General features: G+C 35.9%; 2 protein-coding genes across 5 annotated transcripts in view; one reads left to right on the top strand and one right to left on the bottom strand.

Annotated features, from left to right (window-relative positions):
- Atg3 (Autophagy-related protein 3) overlaps window positions 1-27,500 on the top strand; it is a 325,399-nt gene that overhangs the window by 122,497 nt on the left and 175,402 nt on the right. The gene's annotated exons all lie outside the window — the stretch shown is intronic.
- The window catches only part of LOC137631755 (uncharacterized), a 60,486-nt gene continuing 49,777 nt past the window's right edge, over window positions 16,792-27,500 (bottom strand). For all 4 annotated transcript variants that reach the window (XM_068363685.1, XM_068363686.1, XM_068363684.1 and 1 more), the window contains exon 3: window positions 16,792-18,264. In XM_068363685.1, coding sequence (XP_068219786.1) covers window positions 17,291-18,264 — 974 coding nt within the window. In that variant the 3' untranslated portion in view covers window positions 16,792-17,290. The remainder of the gene's footprint in view (window positions 18,265-27,500) is intronic.

The following is a 27,500-nucleotide window of genomic DNA, read 5'->3' as shown; positions in this document are numbered from 1 at the left end:
TGTATATATATACTTATATATGTATAGATGTGTGTGTGTATATATATATATATATATATATATATATATATATATATATATGCGTGTGTGTGTGTGTGTGTGTGTGTGTGTATAAAATCTACTTCACTGAAATACTATCGGCCTATAACACATTTATCTCTTCACGCTTGCTAGGGAGAAGACGTGGATGCATCTACTCTCTATTGTTAGGGCAATTATGGTTTGAAATTAAAGCTATGGATTCAATGTGGCCCCTATGAATAGATTGCTTATGTAGTTGCGTATATGATTCACCTCCATTTAAGCCATCTGTATAGAATAGGGGATTAAATATTAATGATATGGTTATTATGATCCTCAATTTGGAAGTGGCCTGGCCTACTAATAATGTGTACATCCCATTGGGGTTTAATTGCATATTTGGTTCCTCTCCTTTAATGACCCGTTTGAACAGTGGAAGACAAGTGCTGGTTTAGTTAATCTATTGAGAGGAGTTTAGGTCTGTAATTGAAGTCATTGCCAGGCTATAACTTCAGAGGATGTTATCGGCTCAGAATCTATACGAGTATGTCACATTGGACCAAGGAGGGTTGTAGCTTCTCTAAGAAAATGATATTGATGATTGGGCAAGAGAACTAAATATCCATATAAGTATGGCCTAATTAAAGTAAATGTTAATTGCATTATATATATGTATATATATATATATATATATATATATATATATATATATATATATATATTGAGTGGCGATACCTTAACGTGGTGAAAAGGGTTTGCTTATAGCCATGATCAACAAAGTTGGTTTGATGTAAGCAATCAGACGAAAATCTCCCACCATCACCAGCCCGCACTGGTCTGCGTGCTGATGAAAACTGGCCAAACCCCAGACATGTCAGAGGCCTTTGTCCTCCATTGGACTCGAAACTATTCCTTTTGTATGTATGCATTATATATATATATATATATATATATATATATATATATATATATATATATATATATATATATATATATACATATACATGTGTGTGTGCATGTGTGTATATAATATATATATATATATATATATATATATATATATATATATATATATATACACGAATAATAGTACCAGGGTTATGATATACATCTTTATTGCTTAGCTTTCGGAAAATCTATCTTCCATCATCAGAGCCTAAGAAATAGATGCACTGTATAAATATAAGTTCATAAATATCTAAAACGAACATTCTAAAGCTATACGAAATCTAATGATTTAAAGCTATAAAATTTGAAACTAGAAATTCTCACAAATTACAATTAAATGCAATTATTTTAATTTGTGTGAGTTACTAGCGCTGGCGCTTTGATATTATTAATATATATATATATATATATATATATATATATATATATATATATATATAAAACAACAACAAAATCAGCCGTTTTTAGTCCACTGTAGGACAAAGGCCTCGGACTTAATACATGTCCACTCTGGATATTGTAGATTGGTTATGGTGGGAGAATTTTGCCTGACCAATTGCAGCAAACCAACCTAGTGCAGGTGTCCCTCACTAGTACAGCTTTGCTGACTATGGCTGATATCTTCACTTGGGGAAAGAGTTTTAGTATCGCCAGGATCAGGGCCACCCATACTAGGTTGGTTTGCTGCGAGTGCTCAGATAAAATCTCCCACCATCACTAATCTGCAGTGGCCAGCGTGGTGATGAAAATGGCCAAACCCCGGACATGAGTAAGGACATGTAAGCCCGTTGTCCTGTATTGGATTACAAATGGCTGCCTCTCTCTCTCTCTCTCTCTCTCTCTCTCTCTCTCTCTCTCTCTCTCTCTCTCTCTCTCTCTCTCTCTCTCTCTCTGTAACTTGCAAATGATCTGTTTTCAGATTTAGGTCTGGATATTTTTCGATGTAAAAAAATATGAACTGATAAGGCCTTCTCGAGTTGATTTATTGCATTGATTCAAAGTAACTGACTTCCTCAGCCTAGACCGCATTTCTTGTTATAAAAATACTGGGAAACATAATTATTTAAATTTTTTTGGTATTCAAAGTACATGATATATTTACGACAATAAAATATAAATGGTTTGGCCTTGTTTATAAACACTCATTAAATATTGACAAAAATGCATTTTTGGGTTACTTCGTTGCATAATAGCAATAACTGATAAATATAACTTATCATATTAAAAAATTCTTATATATTCATTTAAAATAAGTATCAAAACAATTTTACAATGGTATTTCTTGAACTAGCGTTTAGCTCTTTTGCCTAATTGAAAGCGCAAACAGCCATTCATAACAGTTTGCCCGAATGGAGTGTTCCATTGACTAAGGACACCAGTTTCTATATTGTTACTATTGGCTAAAGACATCAGGAGATTTTTGGAGTGTCCCTATTGGCTAAGGACATCAGGAGGTAACTCCTTAAACATTCATCAAAACCAGAGCATTTAACTTCCAAAATGGCATCACTGAGGCCATCTATTGATATCTTTTAGAACATGGCCAAATTGGCGAAAACAATAAAGAAGCTTTTGCATTTTTTCTTTTAATTAGATATAATCTTTCTTTTATATGAAATATGAATGAAATAAGGAATAGAAATTTAATTTACATTGAAACGTCTAAATTAGAAGTATCTTGACACGAAAAAAATCGTAAAGAGAAATACTCGCTTGCCGTTTTAGCAAAAGATTTATTGGTACTGTACAACAGGAGCGGTTCCAGAATTGCCAACAAATTAATTGGCTAGAATTCTTTTATTTAGAGAAAAAATATAGTCACTTGGATAACAAATAAAGTTGAAATTTCACTCTTGATAAATTTTATTTCATCGTCTTAGTATAATTCCTCTTTTATTTAAATTTGAAAGGTTTGCTGCCCTATTGCCCAGTGGACAGGGAAGTAATCAGTTCATGTACCTATTGATAGTTTTTAATTGTATGTTTGAAGACTATTCCTATTGGAAAGGCAAAGATCAGGGCATACATTTATTCGCAAACCTTCTAATCTAAATTTTAAAGGAACTATCAGCAGTGTACACTATATCACAAAGGATTTTGATCATCTGGATAGTAACTGTGGATCTACTTTATATACTACATTTCATTTACCTACTTTTACTTCGATTTCATATGATGTAGCTGTCTTAGTAAGTCTGGAATATTAAGTCATAAATGATGAAATTTATGAGGAAACGAAGCAGAACTGCCAATTTAGCTTCAATTATGCAGGATTCGACGTTACTTTAATGATGATTAGAGTTAGATTGTACTTCAGTTAAAATTTCTTTTGCAATTGTGACAAATATTAAAAGAATTGCAGTTTCGTTTTTCTTAACACATTAAAGTTGGCAATCCTGAAGCGTAAGTAATCTGCTATTAAGAACGTATTTTTTTTTCTTTTGAAATTTGTCATTTTATGCAATGTAAATCTCAGTCTGATGATATGTTAATGATTATGAAGATATTCTGCAACCATTTTGTCAAATACTATGTAATATAGAAAATAAAATGTCATTGGAAGCAAGAAGTCGTTCAATGGAAAAGCTAATGTGTATTCCTCTTACAAAATAGTTAAAAAGAATATCCAGGAAAATATATGGCCATATTCTAATAATATATTTTAATTTGTCAAATACTAAAGGCATATTACGAATTATTTTATACAACACTCAAAGGTTTAAAGGTTATTTAGGAACAAAGTTCTGGTGTTACTGGAGAAGACGAGTCTGTATCGAAGGGGTTCCAAAGTGTCCAACATGAACATTAGATAGTCTACATGGCCCCAACAAGGGTATTGCAAGTATTACCCGATATTCAAACAAAAAAATGGCATTTAATAAAACATATCGCTTTAATCCTACTAGAAAGTGTTTTCTATTACATATTTGCTCAAGTTTATCTCCTTATATGGTATTACAAGTGGCGGCTTTGTCGTAAGGCATCTATGGTAATAAACATTACAATTATAAACATTACACTTGCAGGGTTAGGAGTTTTTTTTTTTTTTTTTTTTTTTTTTTTTTTTTTTTTTTTTTTGCCTGAAGGAGTTTGACACAGTATTTGGGCATGAAGGGTTTGGGTATTGAATTTTGGGCTACGGGGAATTAGCACTGCATTTGAGCATGCCTATGTTTGGCTTTTTTTTGGAATGTAGGGGTTGGGCACTTCTTTTGGGCTTGCATTGGTTTGGCACTGCATTTGGGCGTGCAGTGATTTTGGACTGAATTTGGACCTGCAGGGGTTAGGAACTGATTTTGTGATCAAGGGTTATGCTCTGCATTTGGTCCTGCTGAGGCTGGGCATTGCATTTGGGTGTGCAAGGGTTTAGTACTGTATTTGGGCATGGAGGAGTTGGGCACTGTATTTTGGAGGTGCAGAGGTTGGGCACTATATTTGGGCCTGCAGGGGTTTGGCACTGTATTTGGGCTTACTGGGTTTAGGCACTGTATTTGGGCTTACTGGGTTTAGGCACTCTATTTGGACATGCAGGGGCTGGGGGCTACATTTTGGCCTACAGGGATTTGACACTGTATTTTGGTCTGTAGGTGTTGGACACTGCATTTAGGCCTGTAGGGGTTGGCACTGCTTTTAGGACTGTAGGTGTTCGACATTGCATTTGGGTGTGCAGAGGTTGGGCACCGCATTTGGTTCATCAGGGGCTGGGCTCTGCATTTGGACCTGCAGTATTTGGGCTCTGCATTTTGGCCTGCAAGGTTTGGGCAAAGCATTTTTGCTTGTATGGGTTTGTCACTGCATTTGGACTTGCACGGGTTTTGCACTGCATATGGACTTGCTTGGGTTTGGCGCTGTATTGGGACTTATGGGGTTGGGCGCTGCATTTGGATAAAAAAGTGTTGGGCACTGCAATTGGGCATGCAAGGGTTGAACACTGCATTTGGACGTGAGGGGGTTGGGCACTGCATTTGGACTGAAGGGGTTTGGCACTGAATTTGGACCAAAATGTGTTGGGCACTGCATTTGGGCCTGTATGGGTTGGGCACTGTATTTGGGCCTGCATGGGTTGGGCACTGCATTTGGGCCTAAAGGGGTTGGTCAAAGCATTTGGGCCTGCAGGGTTTGGGCTCTGCATTTGAGCCTGAAGGGATTGGTCACTGCATTTGGGCCTGCAGGATTTGGGCACTGAATTTGGGCCTGCAGGGGTAGGGCACTGCATTTTAGTGTGATGGGATTGGGCCCTGCATTTGGCCTTGCAAGGGTTTGGTAGTACATTTGGGCCTGAACGGGTTTGGCATTGCATTATGGCGTTCAGGAGTTTGACGCTGCATTTGTGCCTGAAGGGTTTGGATACTTTATTGGGACTTACAGGGGTTTAGTATTGCATTTTATCCTGCAGGGATTGGGCACTGCATTGGGGCCTTCAGTGGTTTGGCACTGAATCTGGACCTGCAGGGGTTAGAAACTGATTTTGTGATCAAGGGTTATGTGCTGCATTTGTGCCTGAAGGGTTTGGGCACTGCATTTGGGCCTGCGGGACTTGGGCACTACATTTGGGCCTGTAAGGGTTGGTAACTGGATTTGGACTTGCAGGGATTTGGTACTACCTTTGGGCCTTAAGGGATTTGGCACTGCATTTGAACTGAAGAAGTTGGGCACTGCATTTGGGCCTGAAGGGTTTGCACTCTGAATTTAGGCCTGCAGGGGTTGGGCACTACATTTGGACTTGCAAGGGTTTGGTTCTATCTTTTGGCCGGAATGGGCTTTGCACTGCATTTGGTCCAGCAGGGGATTGGCATAGCATTTGGACCTGAAGGGGTTGGTCACTGCATTTGGGCCTGCAGGGGTTGGGCACTGCATTTGGGTCTGAAGGGGTTGGGCCCTGCATTTGGGCTTGCAAGGATGTGGTACTACCTATAGGCTTGAAGGGGTGTGGCACTGCATTTGGTCCAGCAGGGATTGAGCACTGCATTTGTGCCTGAAGGGTTTGGGCACTGCATTGGGGCTTTCAGTGATTTGGCACTGAATTTGGACCTGCAGGGGTTAGGAACTGATTTTGTGATCAAGGGTTTTGCGCTGCATTTGGGCTTGCGGTGGTTGTGCATTTCATTTGGGTGTGTAGGATTTTAGTACTGTATTTGGCCTGGAGGGGTTTGGCACTCCATTTAGGCCTACTGGGTTTAGGCACTGTATTTGGACGTGCAGGGGCTGGGGGCTACAATTTGGCCTGCAGGGTTTTGGCTCTGCATTTTGACCTGCAGGTGTTGGATACTGTATTTGGGCCTGCAGGGGTTGGGCACTCCATTTGAGCATGCAGGAATGGGCCACTTCATTTGGGCCTGCAACGGTATGGCACTGCATTTGGACATGCAGGAATTGGGCACTGCATTTAGGTTTGCATTGGTTGGTCACTACATTTGGGACTGAAGGGGTTGGGCACTGCATTTAGGCCTGCAGAGGTTGGGCACTGCATTGGAGCCTGCACTGGTTGGGCACTGCATTTAGGCCTGCAGAGGTTGGGCACTGCATTGGAGCCTGCACTGGTTGGGCACTGAATTTGGGCATGCAAGGATCGGTCACTGCATTTGGGCTTGCAAAGATGGGCCACTACATTTGGGCCTGCAGTACCTGGGCTCTGCATTTTGGCCTGGGGGGGTTGGGCAATGCATTTGGGCCTGCAGGACTTGGGCACTACATTTGGGCCTGTAAGGGTTGGTAACTGGATTTGGACTTGCAGGGATTTGGTACTACCTTTGGGCCTTAAGGGATTTGGCACTGCATTTGGACTGAAGAAGTTGGGCACTGCATTTGGACTTGCAGGGGTTTGGTTCTATCTTTTGGCCTGAAGGGGCTTTGCACTGCATTTGGTCCAGCAGGGGTTTGGCACAGCATTTGGGCCTGAAGGGGTTGGTCACTGCATTTGGGCCTGCAGGGGTTGGGCACTGCATTTGGGTCTGAAGGGGTTGGGCCCTGCATTTGGGCTTGCAAGGATGTGGTACTACCTATAGGCTTGAAGGGGTGTGGCACTGCATTTGGTCCAGCAGGGATTGAGCACTGCATTAGTGCCTGAAGGGTTTGGGCACTGCATTGGGGCTTTCAGTGGTTTGGCACTGAATTTGGACCTGCAGGGGTTAGGAACTGATTTTGTGATCAAGGGTTTTGCGCTGCATTTGGGCTTGCGGTGGTTGGGCATTTCATTTGGGTGTGTAGGATTTTAGTACTATATTTGGCCTGGAGGGGTTTGGCACTCCATTTAGGCCTACTGGGTTTAGGCACTGTATTTGGACGTGCAGGGGCTGGGGGCTACAATTTGGCCTGCAGGGTTTTGGCTCTGCATTTTGACCTGCAGGTGTTGGATACTGTATTTGGGCCTGCAGGGGTTGGGCACTCCATTTGAGCATGCAGGAATGGGCCACTTCATTTGGGCCTGCAACGGTATGGCACTGCATTTGGTCATGCAGGAATTGGGCACTGCATTTAGGTTTGCATTGGTTGGTCACTACATTTGGGACTGAAGGGGTTGGGCAATGCATTTAGGCCTGCAGAGGTTGGGCACTGCATTGGAGTCTGCGATGGTTTGGCACTGCATTATGGCGTTCAGTGGTTGGGCACTGCATTTGGGCTTTCAGAGGTTGGACACTGCATTGGGTCCTGCAGTGGCTGGGCACTGCATTGGGACCAGCAGTGATTGAGCACTGCATTTAGTCTCGCAGAGTATAGGCACTGCATTTGGGCATGCAGGTTTTGGGCACTGCATTGGGGCCTGCAGTGGTTGGGCACTGCATTGGGGCATGCACTGGTTGGGCACTGAATTTGGGCATGCAAGGATCGGTCACTGCATTTGGGCTTGCAAAGATGGGCCACTACATTTGGGCCTGCAGTACCTGGGCTCTGCATTTTGGCCTGGGGGGGGTTGGGCAATGCATTTGGGCCTGAAGGGGTTTGGCACTGCACATGGACTTGCAGGGGTTTGGCACTGTATTGAGACTGAAGGGATTGGGCACGGCATTTGGACCAAAAGGTGTTGGGCACTGCATTTCGGCCTGCAAGGGTTGGGCACTGCATTTGAGCGTGAAGGAGTTGTACACTGCATTTGGACTGAAGGGGTTGGGCTCTGCATTTGGGCTTGCAGGGGTTGAGCGTTGCATTTGAGCCTGCATGGGTTGGGCCCTGCATTTGGGCCTTGAAGGGTTAGTCACTGCATTTGGGCGTAAAGGGGTTGGGTACTGCATTTGGACTTGCAGAGGTCTGGCGCTACATTTGGGCTTGAAGGGGTTTGGCACTGCATTTGGGCCAGCAGGGGTTATACACTGCATTATGGCGTTCAGGGGTTTGACACTGCTTTTTCACCTGTAGGGTTAGGATACTTTATTGGGACTTACAGGGTTTGGGCACTGCGTTATGGCGTTCTGGGGTTTGACACTTCATTTAGGCGTGAAGGGTTTGGCACAGCCTTTTGTCCAGCAGGGGTTGGGCATTGCATTTGGCCTTCAGGGGTTTGGTACTGCATTTGAACTTGTAGGAAATTGGCACTGCATTTGGGCCTGAAGTGTTTGAGCATTGCATTGGGGTCAGCAGGGGTTGGGCATTGCATTTGGGCTCGCAGGGGTTGGCACTGCATTTGGGTTTGTAGCGGTTGGGCACTGTGTTTGGACTTGCAGTGGTTTGGCACTGCATTTGGGCCTGAAGTGGTTGGGTTCTGCATTTGGGTCAGTAGGGGCTGGGCACTGCATTGGTGCGTGCAGAAGTTTGGCCCTGCATTTGGGCGTGCAGTGGTTGGGCACTGCATTTTTATTAAGACTATTATATAATCTTGATGTTCTGGGGCTTGCCGGTCATCTTATGCCTAACAAAATTTAGTATGGTGTAAAAATTTGGAAAATTCGAGAAAGGTCTCTTTAAATATAAAACTTTAAGATAGCTTTCACGTTAGGGTAATTAAAGAGCCAGTAATTTTTTGTTTATATTGGAGCAAACATTTCTGGTAACGTTGGTATTGCGAAGTTATGTGCATAATAGAATGAACTGAAGATATTGGTCCTTAAGAGGTAAAACTGAGAAAATCTGAGACGTGAAGGCAGCAGTAAAAATTTTTTATATAAATAGTATATAACAGAATTGAGGTAAATAGTGAAGTAGAAGCTCCCAAATTTTTAATGCAAATACTAGGGATTGTTTTTTCATGCAAGGTCTGCTTTCTGTTAAAGGGTCTGGTAAAGGAACTTAGAAATTGAAGGAGTGATTAACGGGATTTCATAAAGCAATTTTTGTTCAGATAAGCCTGGTAGTTGTTGCAGCTGAGTGTGCAGTAATTATCGCCTTACATTAAAGCATAAAAAGTATGGGTTCACTTTTAGCCATATGTATTTTTCATTAGGATTAAATTGAAAATTGGAACCGAAGGTCTATTGCTTACAAGATTGCTTGAGTTTTTGTGATTAGATCGGAAGAGGATATTTTACTTGAAAGGATATTAATTGTTCTATGATGTTGAAAGAATGGGGAGTGAGTAAAATTTCCTAATCGAAGCTCTGTAATGCTTCGGCCATATATTCTTTCTCTGAACTGGTTTGATGAAATCCAAAACTTAATTAATACTCAATATTTAAAAGCAAACAGTGGTGCGTGAGATGGTAATCTACTGTGCACAATGTAACACTTTTTTTTCTTTTTTTTTTGTAAAAAAGGTAACATAACCTGTAAGTTTAGTTAAAGCTACATTAAAGGAAATTAAGGAATCCTGAAGAGCTTAAAATTTGGCTGGGTCGATGTTCTCACTAACAAGATGTGATTAGTGTTGTCAGTACATATTACGAAGTGTACTGTAGGCATTGCATCCACATTTTAGTCATTTAATTTACGTATTTCCCACGATCTTCTTTCCTACATGATGTTTGGCCTCTTAAATTTTACTTAGATTTAATTGTAGGTTTTTTCCTGTTAAACGCCGTTCACGCGGGCAAGCTTTGTTCGACAAACTTTACTTGGTGTGACGTCAGAAATGTTGACAACATTTGATCAAAGTGTCATAGAGGTTTCTCCTATTGTTTATCGAAGTATCGATGTGATTTCTGTTTAGGTATGAAGGTGTTGACAAATGTAGTAACTGACGTTGTGAGGCAGTACCCATGACCTGTCACTTATCGTGCCCCACTACCAACTGTCAGATATGTCCAAGGAACATTGGCCTCTAAGAGTTGATTGTGAACTTGATATGGTTATATCGACAACAAGCATGTCTGTGAGATGTAGGAGAAGATGTGTAAAGAAACAGAAATTCACTTACTGCAGTAATTAGACAAATTACTGTACAAATCGAGAAAATTGGTCTGTAGCCTTGTCGAGCTTCAGCCGAATGCTCTGCCTTACGATAGTGTCTTGTTTCCTAATATATGGTTTAACTTCAGATAGTTTATAAAATGTAGGGTTCATTCTCATGTTAAAATCTACTTTGGTCCATTTGTCAATTCCCGCAATATTGCCACATGACTACCTAAGCCTTTTTTTCTATAATGCCACTGTTTACACCACATCTTCCCCTTCCTTTTTTATTTTATCTTAGCGCACATAGCCATAATAAAACGCAATTTTCCTGTTGCGTCTCCTACGATCCATGTTATTGGACAGCATTTGATCCTGTTGCAATCCCTGCCAGGGGCAGGCTTTGACTGCCCAATCACCGTCATTCGGAACCAGCATAATTGCGTATGCTATGCTTAGGTCTCAGAGAGGAAAAGTTTATTGAGCAAAGCTGGTCTGTGTGTTCAGGGCCTTAAATCTTTCCATCTGAATGTCATACCGACCCCAGTGACTGTTCCTATCATGAATTTTAATTCTTTCACAATTGTAAAAGGAATAAATTTCTCCCTAAAACATGATGTATGTTGATGCGTTTTACCAAGGCTATTTAAGGGTCTTAGATTGTTCTTTGGTGGTCAAGAATTATGGTTAGAATAAACTACTACTATTTTCAAGTGTTAGTACAGACATTATTGCAGTTCTTCTGTCTGCCAAGATAATTGATGAATCAACTTTTTAACTGGCTGAAAGAATTAATATAGTCTTCTACAATATAAAAGATACCATAAACAACGGCTACTTGTCTCAGCTTTTAATGTCATTTTATTATTCCTTACAAATCTGATTTTAGACGTGTTAAACGAGGTCATTCCATACTGACAAGAAATCAGGTAGTGCCGCAATGCACGTCATGCGGTACACCGTAGGCATTACAGCATGCAGCCTTTTACTTCAATTTTTGCTTCCCGTTCTCGCTTATTCCTTTCCTGTGTGCTGTCCCGCCTCGTAAACAAGAAGTGAATGGTACAACTGTAGGTTTTCCATAGTTACAATTCCCTTTTGACCCCTGAGCTTGGCCATATGGCCTAAATCATGAAATCCATCAGGTCCAAACCATTAAAACGTTAGATAATTGTTAAGCTAGACATTGATTCTTCTAATGGACACAACAAAGTTATAGTGTTACAAAGACGAACTGAAGAATAGAATAAAATGTGGCTTAATCCTGGTATTTTGTAATTAATCAAACAATACACTCGTAACTCTACAATATCAATTGTCATTAAGCTCTGTGAAATTTCTCAAAGCGAATTCAATTGCAATTTCTTTTTTCAAAAATCTTGTTCTATGAAATCACGTATTTTTGTGTTGATACATTCTTTGTTCTCCGTCGAATAGTTTTTAAATCGTCTATCCATAAAATTTTCTACTATGTCCTTGAATTTTAATAAAATTTTGTAATGTTTCTCACTAATAATAAATTAGTACCCCTAGATAATATTTTCTTTTATAAGTCGCGTTATCGTTTTCTTTTATTATTATAGCACAGACTAAGGTAATTATTATTCTGGTGGCTACGTTCAATAATGCTGGCTAACTTAAATCTATTTACTTGCTAATATAACTCTAAATATCCCTTAAACTGTTAAAAAATGTTAAATGGATTTCTTTTTAAAACTTTACCTCGACCATCATATCGGAGAAGAGTTTACAAAGCGCTAGATACAACACAAATGAAAAGAGACACCAGATATGCTAGGTTTGGTGGAGGTCTCTGATATGTTGAAACATTTCTTTTCCTGGATAGTAGACGATTCAGTAAACATGAAAGATAATCCAGTGCAAAGATCGTTGTATTTAGCTAATGCTTCCGCAAAGAAAGAAAATGTATTTTAAGTTTATTCTTCGTAAATTTTCGTTGATACATTTTTCCTTTACATGGTTTTAATTCAAAACATATCACTGGTTTGGAGCAAAAGTAATGTTAATCTTTTAATGCGCAGTTTTATTCTTGTCAAGTTTGGATAATGTGAAGAAAATGATTGAAAAATGCTTATGTTTCAGCCGAAAAGGATTTTATCTCAAAGGTGAAATGATAAATCAAATACACGTCAGTTATACGTAAGTTACATTAAGCATAATTGCTGTAAAACTAAAGAGTGACTTCATATATTACAACCAAAGATATTTCAACTGTAAAATTGACAGAAGTCCACAATTTATACTTATCAAGATCTGTCAATAAAAGGACGTTATCTCGGTTAACTGGTCAAGATATTTACCAACAATAGTATTAATATTTTTTATCTGAAATTAGGAATAAGGATTCATGATAATTGATAAGAAATAGAGCTTACATATGTTAGCATAGCTAGTGTTTCTGTGCTTATATGTCTTTTACGACTAGAGGAATGTTTAATTTTTTATATAGTTTTTGTTCTGCTTATCTGGTCCTACCTCACAAGAAAAGGTTCACCACCTTATGTGGCCCTTATTATATACACAAGCATATATTTAATACTGCAGGCTATTAATGACGCCATGATCATCTGCCATAAATGTGAATTGTGATTTGATAGGAACTTTCAATGGCTAGAAAATTGACGAATTTAACCGTCATAAATATAAACGAGATTAGCATAATTTTCCTGAATCTGTTTAAGTCAACTGTAGATATCAATTCTAGAACAAAACTTTCTAATATTCGACCCATGCTCTGTTTGAACGAAGCTAGATAGAGCATTAATGAATTCGCATCAAAGGAATAATAGAGTACTTATTTCGTGAGGGCCAACTTTCCATGCCAAACTATGATAAATTTCATTACTCAAAAGCTTCTTTAGGTTTCTCATGTTCATTTATTATCAGGTATAACTAGCTTTGGCTTATGTTTATTGGTTATTATTAGCAAATGCTAAACTCTCAATAATTATACAGCCGTAAATTTATGTTTGAATATTTGTCATATCTCACGTAAGATGCTGTCTGTTTACAAAAGTATGCAGTGCATCAGAATGTTCTACGTGAATCAGTTGTTGTATAAAGTTTAGTTTATTATACCCAAAGTCATTTAAATTGTACTCGGAGTATATTTAAAAGACCTTCATTTTGCCTTGTTACCCAAGGTATAACGAAGATGTCTTTATGGCTCGTCGTTAAGGATTCGTCGCCATCATCACCATCTCTTACGGCTATTGATCCAAAGGGAGGACCAAATAAGAAGTAGAATACTAAACCAGGCCACTTATCATAACATCCTTATCGGGGGTCATGTTGAATATGTTGACTATTGATAAGCATTGGTGTTTGTTGACATACACTTTCAAGTCTCATGGATGTAGGCCTATTGTTTAACCTACAACATTTACAAAGTTTTAGGCATAATTTGTTTAAATTGCTTACACACTGTCTAACAGCTTAGATTCTGATATTATTAACATAATGCGCTGGTATATATTAGTCGTGTGTAGCCTACTTATAGAACACGCTGTAAAAAAATGAATACTACTAAACAAGATATGCAATCTTACTCTTGGCTAACGTTATAGTATTTTGTCACTGTTAGTCTGTCAGGCTACTCCGGAATTCCGGGCAATTTCGGCCAATTTGAGCCGAGAAGGCTGGATTGTTTACATTCTGTGACATTTGTATTTGAAAATGAAAGCTATTCAATCATTTATTTTGAACTTTCAAAAGTATGTGTTAGGCACTATATGCCAACATTAATTCATTATCGAATTTTATTAGAATTTATGCAATAATAAATTTATAAACATACGTAATAGTAGGCGCTTTAAGTCGGAAAGAAAAAATATATAATCATTAACGAATTCTTCTTTAAATGAAAACGGACATCAAAGTCTACTGGAAGGGTAACTTTTCCATTCCATAATAATTCCTGTTAATCTTGGGGATTTGTTTGATCTAGTAGACCAAATTTCTCACTAGGTGACAATTTTTCTTCACTGAACGCCCAATAATGCATGGGCTTGTTTGTTTATTCATCAATTATAACCAAATTTCTGTTGCATTTGTGCCGAAATAGAGAAGTTATAAAACATATAACTTTAATTTATTTAACGGGACCTCCAAAATAAAATTATCATAATTCTTTCCCCAAAAGAATTTGAAGAATAATTACATCAGTTTTTCGCAAATAGTGTCATAGTTATCCACAAATTTTGGATCAAGCAACAGAAAACGAACAGAAAGTGTCATGTAAAGGAAAATGGTTGATTAACTTTTATGGTAAAACTAAGTAAACTGGCTAAAGGAAATACAATAGCAAGGACCATTCATTTCTTCAAATTAAGGGCTTTGATAATGACAGAACTCCCCTTCTATCAGACAGTCTTCCAAAATAGTTATCTAAATATAGTAATTTATTGATTAATTCATTTATTGTTCAATGACACATGTTGTTTGGGAATTACTTTTCTTTACAATGTAACATCATCCATTTTTCATTTGATTTTGGCCATCAATTCCATTCTCTATCTTTATTGCCAAAAGTTCTCGGATTAAGCATGAGATTTTTTCTTAGCAAATTATGACCCAAAATGAAAACTAATAGTCTCGCGCTTCAGAATTTGGGTAATGGTACTTGAATGATTCTACCTCATTAATCCTTTCTCCTCCCAATGATATTTCATCTTCCATTGCATATTCCGTTCTCTTCATCTGTCTTTAATATATTTATTTTGAGCCCAACCTCGTGTGATATTTCATGCATTTTGGTAAAAGAAAACATTGCAAGTCCCGTGGTGTTCTGCTAATAAGGAAAGCATCATCATCATACTCTAGGTCTGCTAATTTCTTATTACCAATCCAGTCCAGTCCTTTTCCTCCATCCCCGACTGTTCTACGCATTACAAAATCCATGAGGAGGATAAACAACATGGGTGGCAACACATTTCATTGGCTTGGAGTACTCCGCTGTTCACTGGAAATTCATTTGATAGGACTCCATTAACATTAACTTTGCACTTGCTATGCTCATGAACAGACTTAATCAAATTCGCATATTTATGAGGAATTCCATAATAATGCAGGACTCTCCACAAAGAGTTTTTCATTGTCCACAAATGCCATCAAAAGTGGATTTCTATAATCTACGCATTGCTGTACAACATGTCTCAAACTGAAAATTTGGTCAGTACAACTTTTATCTTTTCTAAATCCTGCTTGTTCATCTCTCAGCTTTTCATTAATGTTTCTCTCCATTCTCTTTAGAATAAATGTACTATATATTTTCATAACAACTGACGTAAGTGTGATGCGTCTGTACTAATTGCTATTAGTCATTTTTTTTTTCTTTTTTTTTCAGTCGGTATTACCTCAGCAGTTAATCCATCGTATCCAGTGGCTTTCCATCTCATGAGTTTTTTAATGATAGTTCCGACTTAAAACACCGAATTCAGTCATGGGCACATCAAGGTCTTCATCAGCTTCAGATATGTCAGTCAAATTATTCCCTTCTTATCTCCTATTCATAACCTCACTGAAGTGTTCCATCCAACGCTGTCATTCTTGATCTTCTGTTGTTATAACAGTTCCATCTCTCTTATTGATGGGTATATGCTTCTTCTTCTTTGCCCCAGTAGAGATTTCATTAATAATTCTGTGAGCGATTCTTACACCATAGCCACTCCCTTAAATTTTTCATATAATTATATTTACAGCGGCAGAGGATTTGGATTTATATTTTTGAATGTACAAGAATGTCTATTAATAAATAGGATTACTTCCATTAAGATCGCTCCTTACCACCTGAAGCAGTGCCCATTTGAATATGTAATGGCTTTTGTAAAACTAATCATCTTGACTCGAAATCATACAAACTAGGAGACTAAAGTTACTTTGAATATCAATATTTCAATATTCTCTAGGAGCAGATAACCAAAAATATGATGATACAAATAGTTAGTAACGCCAAAAAACATTTTGTTGAATTTTCACCCATTCAAGTGGAACATGAATGGATTAATTCAAACAAGGTTATATCCAAGCTTCCCATAATACTCATTATCTACTCAATCGGTGGCTACGTTGGAGCTAACGATGCATACTAATTTCTGATATCACAAAGTGAAAATCATTGTATTATAACAGCTGAAATCATATTATTTGTGTAACTGTTTTTAGATTGAGGAAAGTAAAACGGTCGCATTTAATTCATTTAAACTATCTTATCTGACTTTTTGGGTTACTTCTTAATGCTTTGCATTATTCAAACTATATTAATGAAAGAATTCCAAAACCTTACTTCGTGAAAGAACAATATTCTTGTATTGTACTTTTTTTTTCTTTTTTTTTACTCACGAGATACCTGATCATCATGGGCATAAATATTAAATATATGCAGTCCGTTAAGGAAAAAATGCAAATTCTAATGAATTAGTTGAGTAAAGGTTTTTTCCATAATCGTACATTTATTCAGTGCCTTGTTGAATAAAAAAGTATCGTCCAGCCATGCCATATATATATACACACATATATTATATAGATAAGGATATCAAAGAAGAGTCTCTAGAAATATTTATTTTGCTGGATAAGGAAGAGAAGTATATCATGTAGAATCACGTCTGTAAATAACTATTATCAAAGACATAAAACAATACAAAAATGCAATATATTTTAGTAAATATAACAACTGTATAATTCTTAAGATAGAACCCGTTTCCAAAAATAATTCAAAACCAATGGGGAATGAATTAGAAACAAAAATATTAGTTCATTTACATTTCGTTTCCCAGAAATGAACTTTGGCACTACTTTGCAGTTTTGGGTAAATTTGTTTTACAAGATTTTCAGTTTATGGAAATTACCCCATGTTATTGAATATTTATACTTTTAGCTGTTCCTTCCCAGCATCTTATTACAAAACCTCCTTCTCCAACAGTCTAATACAAAAACAATTAAGCCTAACAATACCTCTAGATCTATTTTAAAATAATATTAACAATATGAGGTAACTATTTACAACACAAATAATAATCTTAATATTAACAACATGTCTTAAGAGTTAGAAGAAATACTTTTCCCTTTCGTGTGATCTGAGATCCTGCACAGTGTTGTAGTAAGTGTAATCTGGGGGTGGGAGATCATCATGATAAGGTAAGCCAGGGATTTTGATTGGCAAGAAACCAAGGTAGTTGAAGATGCTAACTGGGACAGCAATCAGGCGTAATTTGTAAGGATGGATGAACCTCTTTTGGCGATGATGCTGATTATCAGAAGATGGGAGAGCATCGTCAGCACCTTTTTGAGCAACCTGCTGACTTGATTCCCAATCTGGTACAGCATACCACACATATTTCTCCTCTTTTTGTTTAATGACATCTTCCGGGGTTACTTCTTTGATTTCTTCTCCAATGATTTCTTTGATGTCAGTAAATGGTGGCAACATACTGGCAGCCTCCTTTTTAGCAGTCTTTAAGCTTCTTGTCCAGTTCGGTGTAGCAATCCAAACATATTTCTCTTTCTTTCCTTCCTTTACGTTTTCACCTGGATTCAAAAATGCATCTTTCCCAATTTCTTCTCTTCCAGGCAATTTCCCTGCTTTAGTAATAAGCATGCCTGTACTGGCTGCAGCGTCCCTTTGCGCAGCTTTCCAGCTCCTTGTCCAGTTCGGTGTAGCAATCCAGACATATTTCTCCTTCTTTCCCGCACTGCCTTCTTTGCTATTGGTTTGACCCTTTCCTTCAGAAAGAGTTGGCTCGACTTCAGCCGCTTCCCAAGCACTTTCCCCTTCTCCAACAGCTTCTGGAGGAATCTCAGAAAATTTCTGTAGAGATTCTAGTGCTGTTAGATCATGACTGGTTTCAAACATGTCCCTGAAAAATTTCGAAAAATGATGTTTGGCGATGCCATCGTCACTGGAATCCTTCCCTTTCACAGGAGTAAGCAAAGGGCCTTTGGTCACAGTGGGCTTCATGGGTCCTCCTGCCACGTAGACGACGGCTGACAGTAGAATCAGCACCAGCGTTGTCACTGAACCTGGAAAAAAAAAAAATGTCATAGTTATCTAGTTCTTATGAAACTGGAAAAGTTTCTGTAATTTTATAATATAGCTTTTATCAATTATTTTAATAAAAATAAATTTCCTAAATACTTCATAAATTACAGCATTTCAATTCTCCTGTAAAGTTATTTCATCTAGAGCTAATTGTGAAAAAGGCAGAGTGATGAACATTTTAAATAAATCTACTTATTTTATAGAACTTAAAATTTTTAAAATGATGTTTGGGTCCATGCGTAACATTTCCCAGTCAGATTTCTTAGTATTTGTGAATGATGAAATTATTCTAATTAATGTTGTATGTATTTAAAGGAGTCGTTTATGCAAACAAATACATACATACAGTACACACACACATACACCCCTCCCACACACACACACTAGGTAGGTACTTTGCTAAATATATATGATCCGTCATTCTAAAGGGAAGAAAAAAGAAAACGCTCTTAACCGCCAGTAGAATGTAAACATCAATTTCAAATCTCAAATTTTCGTTATCTGAACTTCTAGTGGAGAATACTGTACTATGTTATCCAGATTATATCTCACTGATGTAACATAAAACTAGGTATATACGTAATTGCAATATTTGTACAACAATAAAGAAATTGAAAACAAAGCAAAATGAGATATACATAACGTTGACTCAAAATAGAATGACCTGTAGGGAATGTTAGTGGAAAAAATGAAATATTTGTTTAGAAAAAACATAAGTAATTTGTTGTAATAACTTTATTTTGCAGTGAAATAAGTAAGGCGGTAATATGTAAGTTACTAAGGGGGCCAGAAAATTAGCCAAAAGTTTTCCAAATCTGGAGAAAATATTAGGGTAAGAAGTATATAATAATGAAATGCTATTAAGGAACAATTGAACTAAGTCTCGTCGTATTAGCTAGTCACATACAACAGTTAAAATCTAAATGGATGAAAAATTGAATACAACAAATATGGAGTAGTAAAAAAAACACAAGAGTGAAAGGAGATTGGAAACAGACTTCATGTAATAAATGCAACCATGAGAAAATACTTTGAAATCCATTGGAATGAGTAATACTTTTCTTTCTTAAAGCTACCACCTCTTTTATCTGTGTGGTTTGTTTAAAAGCATATTGTATTGTATAAAGCCAGGTGAATATCAAATTCATGTACATGCAGTGATAGTGTTTTAAAAAGCGATCTTACTCTATCCATATGCTGTTATTTATTTCTAAATGTTCACATCTAGTTAACCTTGCTAGTTCACATCTATTTAACCTAGCTATGATTCTTATTCTTATGCTATTTAAAAGCTTGAAAGTTTTAGATTTATCAAGGAATGACAAAGAAATAAGATAACCAAATCATTGTTTGAATATTTAAAAGAAAAATATGTAAATTTGGGATACATGCTATTTTTCCAACCAAACAAAAGTAGGTTAATGTACTTATTCTAATTAGTGCGGTGTAAATATTTGTATGTGCCTCTTTAAAAAAAAAAAAAAATATTTCTCCGACTGTTCTCCAAAATTCGTTTCCACTAAATGGGTGAAATGGTGCTGATGACGCAGCAGGTAGTTTCATGAACCACAAAATTCCCAAATCCCAAACTTACACGCACGGTTAGTTGGTGTGCAGTAAAATTATGCTTATAAAAAAAAAAGGTTATGTGGAGTTTTAGCATAGTGCCTTTTTTAGTTTTATTTATATATATATATGTATATTTATATATATATATATATATATATATATATATGTATATATGTATGTATGTATATATATGTATATGTATATATATAATTTATATGTATATATATATTATATATATATATATGTATATGTATATATATAGGTGTGTATATAGATATGTATATGTATATATGTGTGTATATAAATATGTATATGTGTATATATATGCATATCAATATATGTGTATGTATACATATATACGGTATATATATGTATATACATATAAATACACACACACACACACATATATATATATATATATATATATATATATATATATATATATACATACATATATATACGTATACACACATATATATTGTCAGTAAATGCAAAACAAAACATACTAAATTCTGTAACAAAGTTCAACTATGCGTAAAATACGAAATTATATTTATCAATTGTACCATTATTGTATCTATTCAGAATATGGATTCAAAATGGAAGGGTAATTTTCATCTGCTTCATGTACTTGTATATTACATACTGTATGTATTGCAATGTTTATACTATTTTAAACTTTTTTTATACTTTTGCTGGCACGAATACACTGTAAGCCATAATGATAATAGTAATAATGCATAAAGTCATTAGATTTTCACTTTATATGAAACAAGAAGTGATAAAACTATATGGAAATTTTAAAAAAGAAACATTTTGCTTTGGATTGTGGAGAAAAATACAGTATAGTGTCCTTTTATGAAGTGAATAATTACTTAAAGGGATAAAAAATCAATAACTAACTCCGAGGGCATTACAAATTTGTCTAAATTATATATGCAATTCTACGTAATGAATGAAGTCTCTGAAGAAAGGTATCGTAAAACCCTAGAGGTTTGTCATGAAGAATAAAACCAATATTTTCAGAGCATTTGAAGCGTGGCAAAGGAAGATTTATGGCAAGACTGATTGTTTTCTGTCTGTAACATGAAATAAAACCACTAACATTCACTATACGACCTTCGATTCACCATTTATTGCCATATAGTAGAATAGGAAGATTTAAAGAAATAATTAAGGAGAGAGAGAGAGAGAGAGAGAGAGAGAGAGAGAGAGAGAGAGAGAGAGAGAGAGAGAGAGAGAGAGCGAGAGAGAGAGAGAGAGAGAGAGAGAGAGAGAGAGAGAGAGAGAGAGAGAGGTGGAGGATTGCTAGCGGATTGGTAGCTCCTATGATACTAAATAATGCTGATATCGTGACATTTCATAGATTCCAAAGCTTCTAATCTGCCCTATGTTTTCTACCATTGCCTATATTCTTATAAACTTATAACTCGTGCATTTTTTTAATTTCTTAACGAAGTTAAGTGAACGAAGCAAGTGAGAGGGGGAGAATATTTTACACTTCACTTCAAGCTGACGCGCAAGGAAAATAAAGTCAGAGTAGCCTATTAAATGCCGTTTTTGTTTCGCAGCCGCAAGACTTTCGTCATCAAAAAGCTTGAATTTATGCAAGATCTTGTGTTAATGTTATAATTGTTCGCATATGTTCCTCTTAAGACTTTTCCTTACAGGATACAGCTGTAACGTTCCTTTCACATCCTGCTTAGTCCTGTCTACTGGCTTTTACTGGCGTAGATATTCATGAGTGTTTGTTTTACGTTGGTTCATAAACGCAAGCATTAGAAAGTGGATTAATCTTTGCGCATAGTGCTTCAAGTAAATAAATCTACTATCTTTGCATTGTTTTTGCCTTTTACTTCCTATTGTTAGAAATGTTTGTCTTCTTTGGTGATAGTTTTGCCTTTTTATTTGGTATCTCGATTCATTATTTAGTTTTCCTACCGCAATATTTACTTCCTTATTTATTTCCTGTTCGTTGGTAGCCTACAGAGCTAATTTATTTCTTAGTCAATTTCATCTATACGCAAATAAATAATTCTTGATCTACATATGATTCTCTCTCTCTCTCTCTCTCTCTCTCTCTCTCTCTCTCTCTCTCTCTCTCTCTCTCTCTCTCTCTCTCTCTCTCAAGCAGCCAGTAATCAAACTTTTTCAAACGTTTATAGAAATTAAGCATCAATTCCTTTTAACGTTTGAACCGTTTTCAAAACATTCAAACGCCTTCACATGCTTCTGTAGTTTCGAATGTCCGGGCAAATTTAACGAATGTTATGCCTTCACTAAAAGAAATGTTAGGGAGAATGACGTCACAAAGCCAACGAATTCTACCTTGCCTGATTAGGAGAGGTGAACTTTCACTCCTCGAAAAGCTTGTGATCAGGTTTACCTCACCACACAAGGCCGGAAGGGCCAGGCTATCTAAAGAAAGAAAAAAAAAAGGACTCAACAGGATGATGAACTGGTTTTAGGGCGTGTGCCCGAACCACTTTCATTGCTAACGCTTCATTCATAGTTTTCACTGTTACTGTTATTATTATGATTTTAGAAATCTACATATAAAGGAACAGAAACCTGAATGGGGAAAGGTGTTGAGGCCGTGAAAGAGAACCTAAAAGAGAAACAATACCAAACGCGAAGATAATAGATTTGATTTATTTATATCATACCTTCAAAGCCATCATCTAATCATAGTAACGCAATCATTATTTTATATGATAATGATACTTTCACTTTTCTTTTTGACCTCTAATTTCATTACTTCAGTCTTAGGTCTGACCACAAACCACAACAATAAAAACCGTCGAGTAGAAGCCTTCAATGAAATGAGCGTCATTGTGCGTATACTCAAACAAGAGTAATAAAACTGGAGAGAGAATATTGACAATGGCTCATATGTGCCATAAATGAACAGGAGTCCAAATATTATAGAAACATATAAAACCAGGGTCTGGAAAAAAATAGCTTCAATAAAGACCATTAAGAAAGTAACTGTCTCAACCACTGATTGAATTTATGATTCCATAACCTTATGTCAACTTCCGTGTTACTTGTGAATTACGAAAGCGCATGTTATTGTGAAGATGCATTTCATATGATTAGTACAAGATAGAATCAAATTCAATTAACAGAACCGGTTGTTGTGTGTGATGTTTGACAAGCTTAATTGAAAAGTTCCAAGATCGTTATTTCTGGCATTAAAAGATTTCGACGAATCTGTTACATTGCCTCTTCTCTTACCAATTTAAGAATGCAAATTTTTCTTAAAATAAGGAGCAGATGATCAGTGTTCCATCATGAAAAAATAAAACGTAATATATCATATGATTAAATGATATTGTAGAATCCTTTTACTGTTTTACAGACATAGCACAGATGTGATTTACTGAAATGCCAGTTGTTTGCCAAATACCACTAAAAAAACATGCAATATTTTAGGAACCACAGTAACTTGTGGGGAGAACGTGTCATTTTAGAAGTTAAACGAATGTCATCGTTATCTCTGAAGGAATGTCCATTGATAGGTTAATCTATATTTTCCAATCGTTTACTGCCATTGGTATGGGTGTGAAAAATAATGATGAAAAATACATCTTTGATTTCATTTATCTTTAGCTCTGTGATGGAGGGAACAGGAGTCTCCTTAAAGCCTGAATTCATCACTCCACAGCACTAGTACGATCCACTTTTACCTTTAATCATCGTTAAAAAATCCAACAGGATATAATTAAGAGAAAGGGAAAATGACGTTACCGGACAGAACCAGTAATTTTTCCAGTTTTTGCCGCGACCAACTTACTCTTTTCTAAGTTCGTGCGTCAGATTATCTACTGTACATCTCCAGACCAGCTAGGCACCCTGCTTATATTGTTATTATTATCATTACTAGCTAAGCCCCAACCCTAGTTGGAAAAGCAAGATGCTATAAGCCCAAGGGCTCCAACAGGAATAAAAAGCCCAGTGCGGAAAGGACATAAGTAAATAAATAAACGATATAAGAAGTAATGAACAATTGAAATAGAATATTTTAAAAACATTAACATCATTAAAACAGATATTTCTTATATAAACTATAAAAGGAATTATGTCAGCCTGTTCAACATAAAAACATTTGCTGCCAGTTTGAACTTTTGAATTTCCACTGATTCAACTACCCGATTAGGAAGATCATTCCACAACTTTGTCACAGCTGGGTACTGTGAGTGATTGTAGATTTGCGAACATGCACCCTTCCATTATTTTTTATATTTCAATAATATTACCATTTTTGTTTTTTAACGAAAGCTTTACACTCTATTACGGTATGAATAACTAATGAAGGCACTCTCATGGTTTCATAACTTTGATTTAAATTTATGCCGCTTAAGTTTAGTTACAGGATATAGAGAAAAATAAGAGAAAAAAAACTAACCAGTGGAATCTCAACAACTCGCAAGAAGTCAGTTAATTTTAAATGAACTTACAGGCTGTGGCACCACTCCAGATAGTTGCTATTTATAGCATTTTGTTGTATTGTGTCTTACTAGCAAAGAATATATTGGAGTTACGGCTGAATAATATTGGGCTTCTTTTAAATCATTAAAATTTTGAATTATCTGTAATCATTTCGAATGCGTATTTTCTGAATATAAGATCTTACTTTTCATCATTTTTCTTTGCATCCATTATTTTTTTTTTATCTAGTGTACGTGCCTAATTCCATTCCTAATTTTTTTTATTAAACTTCAAATACACTTGTTTGTTTATAGCATTCTCCTCATTCCTAGTAGACCTGGCAATTGCGAATAATCCATGCTCCTCATTTAATTTTTTTACAGGGCTTGATGGTGAAGTTATTCATGTATGACCACCAAAAAAACAGCGACATGGTGCGCTTATTATCTCTGAAAAAAAAAAGTGTTTGATTCCACCAACGGTGACTTGTGTATTTATCAAATCATTTCGGTATGAGACTTCCATCTTGGAAAATTACCATTTAAGTGATTGGTCAAATTTACAATATGCTCCTGCTTTATGACTGGTTTTGCGTAAATATCACTGTCCGTTTTGTTTACGAACATGTAACCTTGCTCGGCTACCTGTAATTTTTCGCCACCAAAGTACTTATATTATAATCTATGAATAATTCTGGTGTTATTATTATCATTGCTACATGGTTCGTATCTTTCTTTCTGTATTATAATGTATGATTAGTTCTGATGTTATTATTATTGCTACATGATTCGTATCTTTTTTTTCTAATGTAATAAGAATACTATCAAATCTGTATATATTGAATTACCGGGGATTATTTCTTTCTATACTAGACTGGTCAAAGTAGAGTTGTTCTATTTCCAACAACAGAAAAATTTATACTATTGCTTAATGATATCCTGTTTACTTTAAACAGAAAACTCCTATTAGCTGATTTCGAGATTGCGCTAGAGTTCTTGTATTCTGTTCTCTTTGGTAATCATCGGCATCCCATTGATTTGCATCATAATTCTTTCGTTACTTTTGCTGCAAAAATTGAGGAAGGGCTTTCCTAATACATTAGTGCTTCTGATGCTGACGGTTATAGGTTATGAGAGGCTATAATCCTGTATTACAGTATCATGCGCAATTGCCTTAGTTTTAGTGCTCGGGATTCTGGTAAGAGACTGTAAGTAATTAGCTTGTTTTTTATGTATTTATGACTTTCTTCTATCTCCCATTTTCTTCTTATGGCTAATACAGACTTTCTGTGAGTTAATGATCTTTTTTTTTTATTTACTCCATCCTATACGTATTGCGCTTGTAGCAATTCAAGGACATCTACGAATGTATGTTAATGAATTATAGCTTTGGATTAAGAGCATCTTCTCTTCTGGTAGTATGGAGGTTCAATAGGAGGAACCTTTCTTTGAACCTTTCGTTTCTACTAATACATTTTTTGTCCCTCTTTCCCAGATAACCCAGTTTTATCTTTTCCTAAGACTGGTGTTGATAAATCCTTGGAATCATTTATAATATCGAAACCTTCTCATAATTCTATATCTCTTTTTTTACATATATCTTTCCCCATCCAGCTTAAATGTTTTTTATAACCCATCTCAAAGAAATCATTTATTTCATACTACCTAATCTGTTTATCAACATCAAGATGGTTTCTTTAGATAATGATTACAATTGTCTCACCCTTAACCCTATAGTACAAGATTTACCCTACTCATCCCTATTTCAAAAATATCCTTCGTTAAAGGCGACTAATCTTTGTTTTTCTTCTTAGTTCTTGTAAATTAAATGCATTATCCTTGGTTTACTTTATATATATATATATATATATATATGTATATATATATATATATATATATATATATATAAATATATATATATATATATATATATACTGTAGAAACTTGGTTTTATTTTTTTTTATAAAAATTATTCCTTTCACTTTTCCATAAGCTCAAGGAAATATTCCCTGTTCTCTCGGGAAAAAAAAGCCCTTCCTATATTGTTTTCTTATGTAATTCATTTGTTTCCCAGTCCCTTGAAAGTGTTTATTCTTTTGTTGTTTCTTTACCCACATTCTGGTTCTTGTTCATACACATACATGTAATCAAAACATAAACTCATAAAAAACCATGAAATAGATTAGCTGCCATTAATACAGTCTTTGGAAACATCTATCCCTGAGCCTAGATAACTTTTGCATAAATTAACTATTGTTTGACCTAATCAAATCAAATCTTAGAGTTAAAAAACTAAAATCTTTGTCCTTCTCCATAACTGTAATTTATCCCTCCCCTTTCTCTCCAAGTATAAGAACAAGTTTTTCTTGAAAATATAAAGAAAGAAATCTGTAGGTTATATATTTATTCATACATACATATATACGTATATATATATATATATATATATATATATATATATATATATATGTATATATATATAAATATATATACACACACACACACATATATATATAGATATATATATATATATATATATATATATATATATATATATATATGCATATATGTGTGTATATATATATATATGTATATATATATATATATATATAGAGAGAGAGAGAGAGAGAGAGAGAGAGAGAGAGAGAGACGAACGAACAAATTCCAACTCTATTCCTCTGATTGGCAGTCTCGAACCCATACGGCAAATTTGATAGGTAATAGCAAGGTCACGTATCATAGACATTGGGTAATAGATTCTACCTTCCTCGTACAAGTCAAATTTGAAGATTTCTGCTATAGCTGATGAAGTTACATCCGCCATTTCCACCTTCTATTTCTGTATCTCTCTAGGATCTTTGTATCTCTTCTGCCCCTTCCTTTATAATATGAATTGATTTATTATTGTTATACTTATTCATATGTAGAAATCCTACTCTTAAATAATTTTTTTTTCTGCTTAGTCCGTCTCAGAAGCTCTTTTTCAATTTTCCTTATGCATATATAAATCCAATATAAGGGAAATAGTACTTGTTTTCTCATATTGCTTTTAAAGTGATTAATTACTATCTAACCCTTTCCAACTAAGTAATGCATGAAACTGAACCCCCTATCATCTATCGGTACTTTGAATCACAAAATGAGTCTGGTTGAGACTTTTCCAGACATATGAACACACTGACTGCCTTTTGTAGGTCTGCTATTATAACAGTCCATTG

Source organism: Palaemon carinicauda, chromosome 40 (genome assembly GCF_036898095.1).
Source record: "Palaemon carinicauda isolate YSFRI2023 chromosome 40, ASM3689809v2, whole genome shotgun sequence".
NCBI lineage: Eukaryota > Metazoa > Arthropoda > Malacostraca > Decapoda > Palaemonidae > Palaemon > Palaemon carinicauda.
This window is presented reverse-complemented; position numbering and strand designations above follow the sequence as displayed.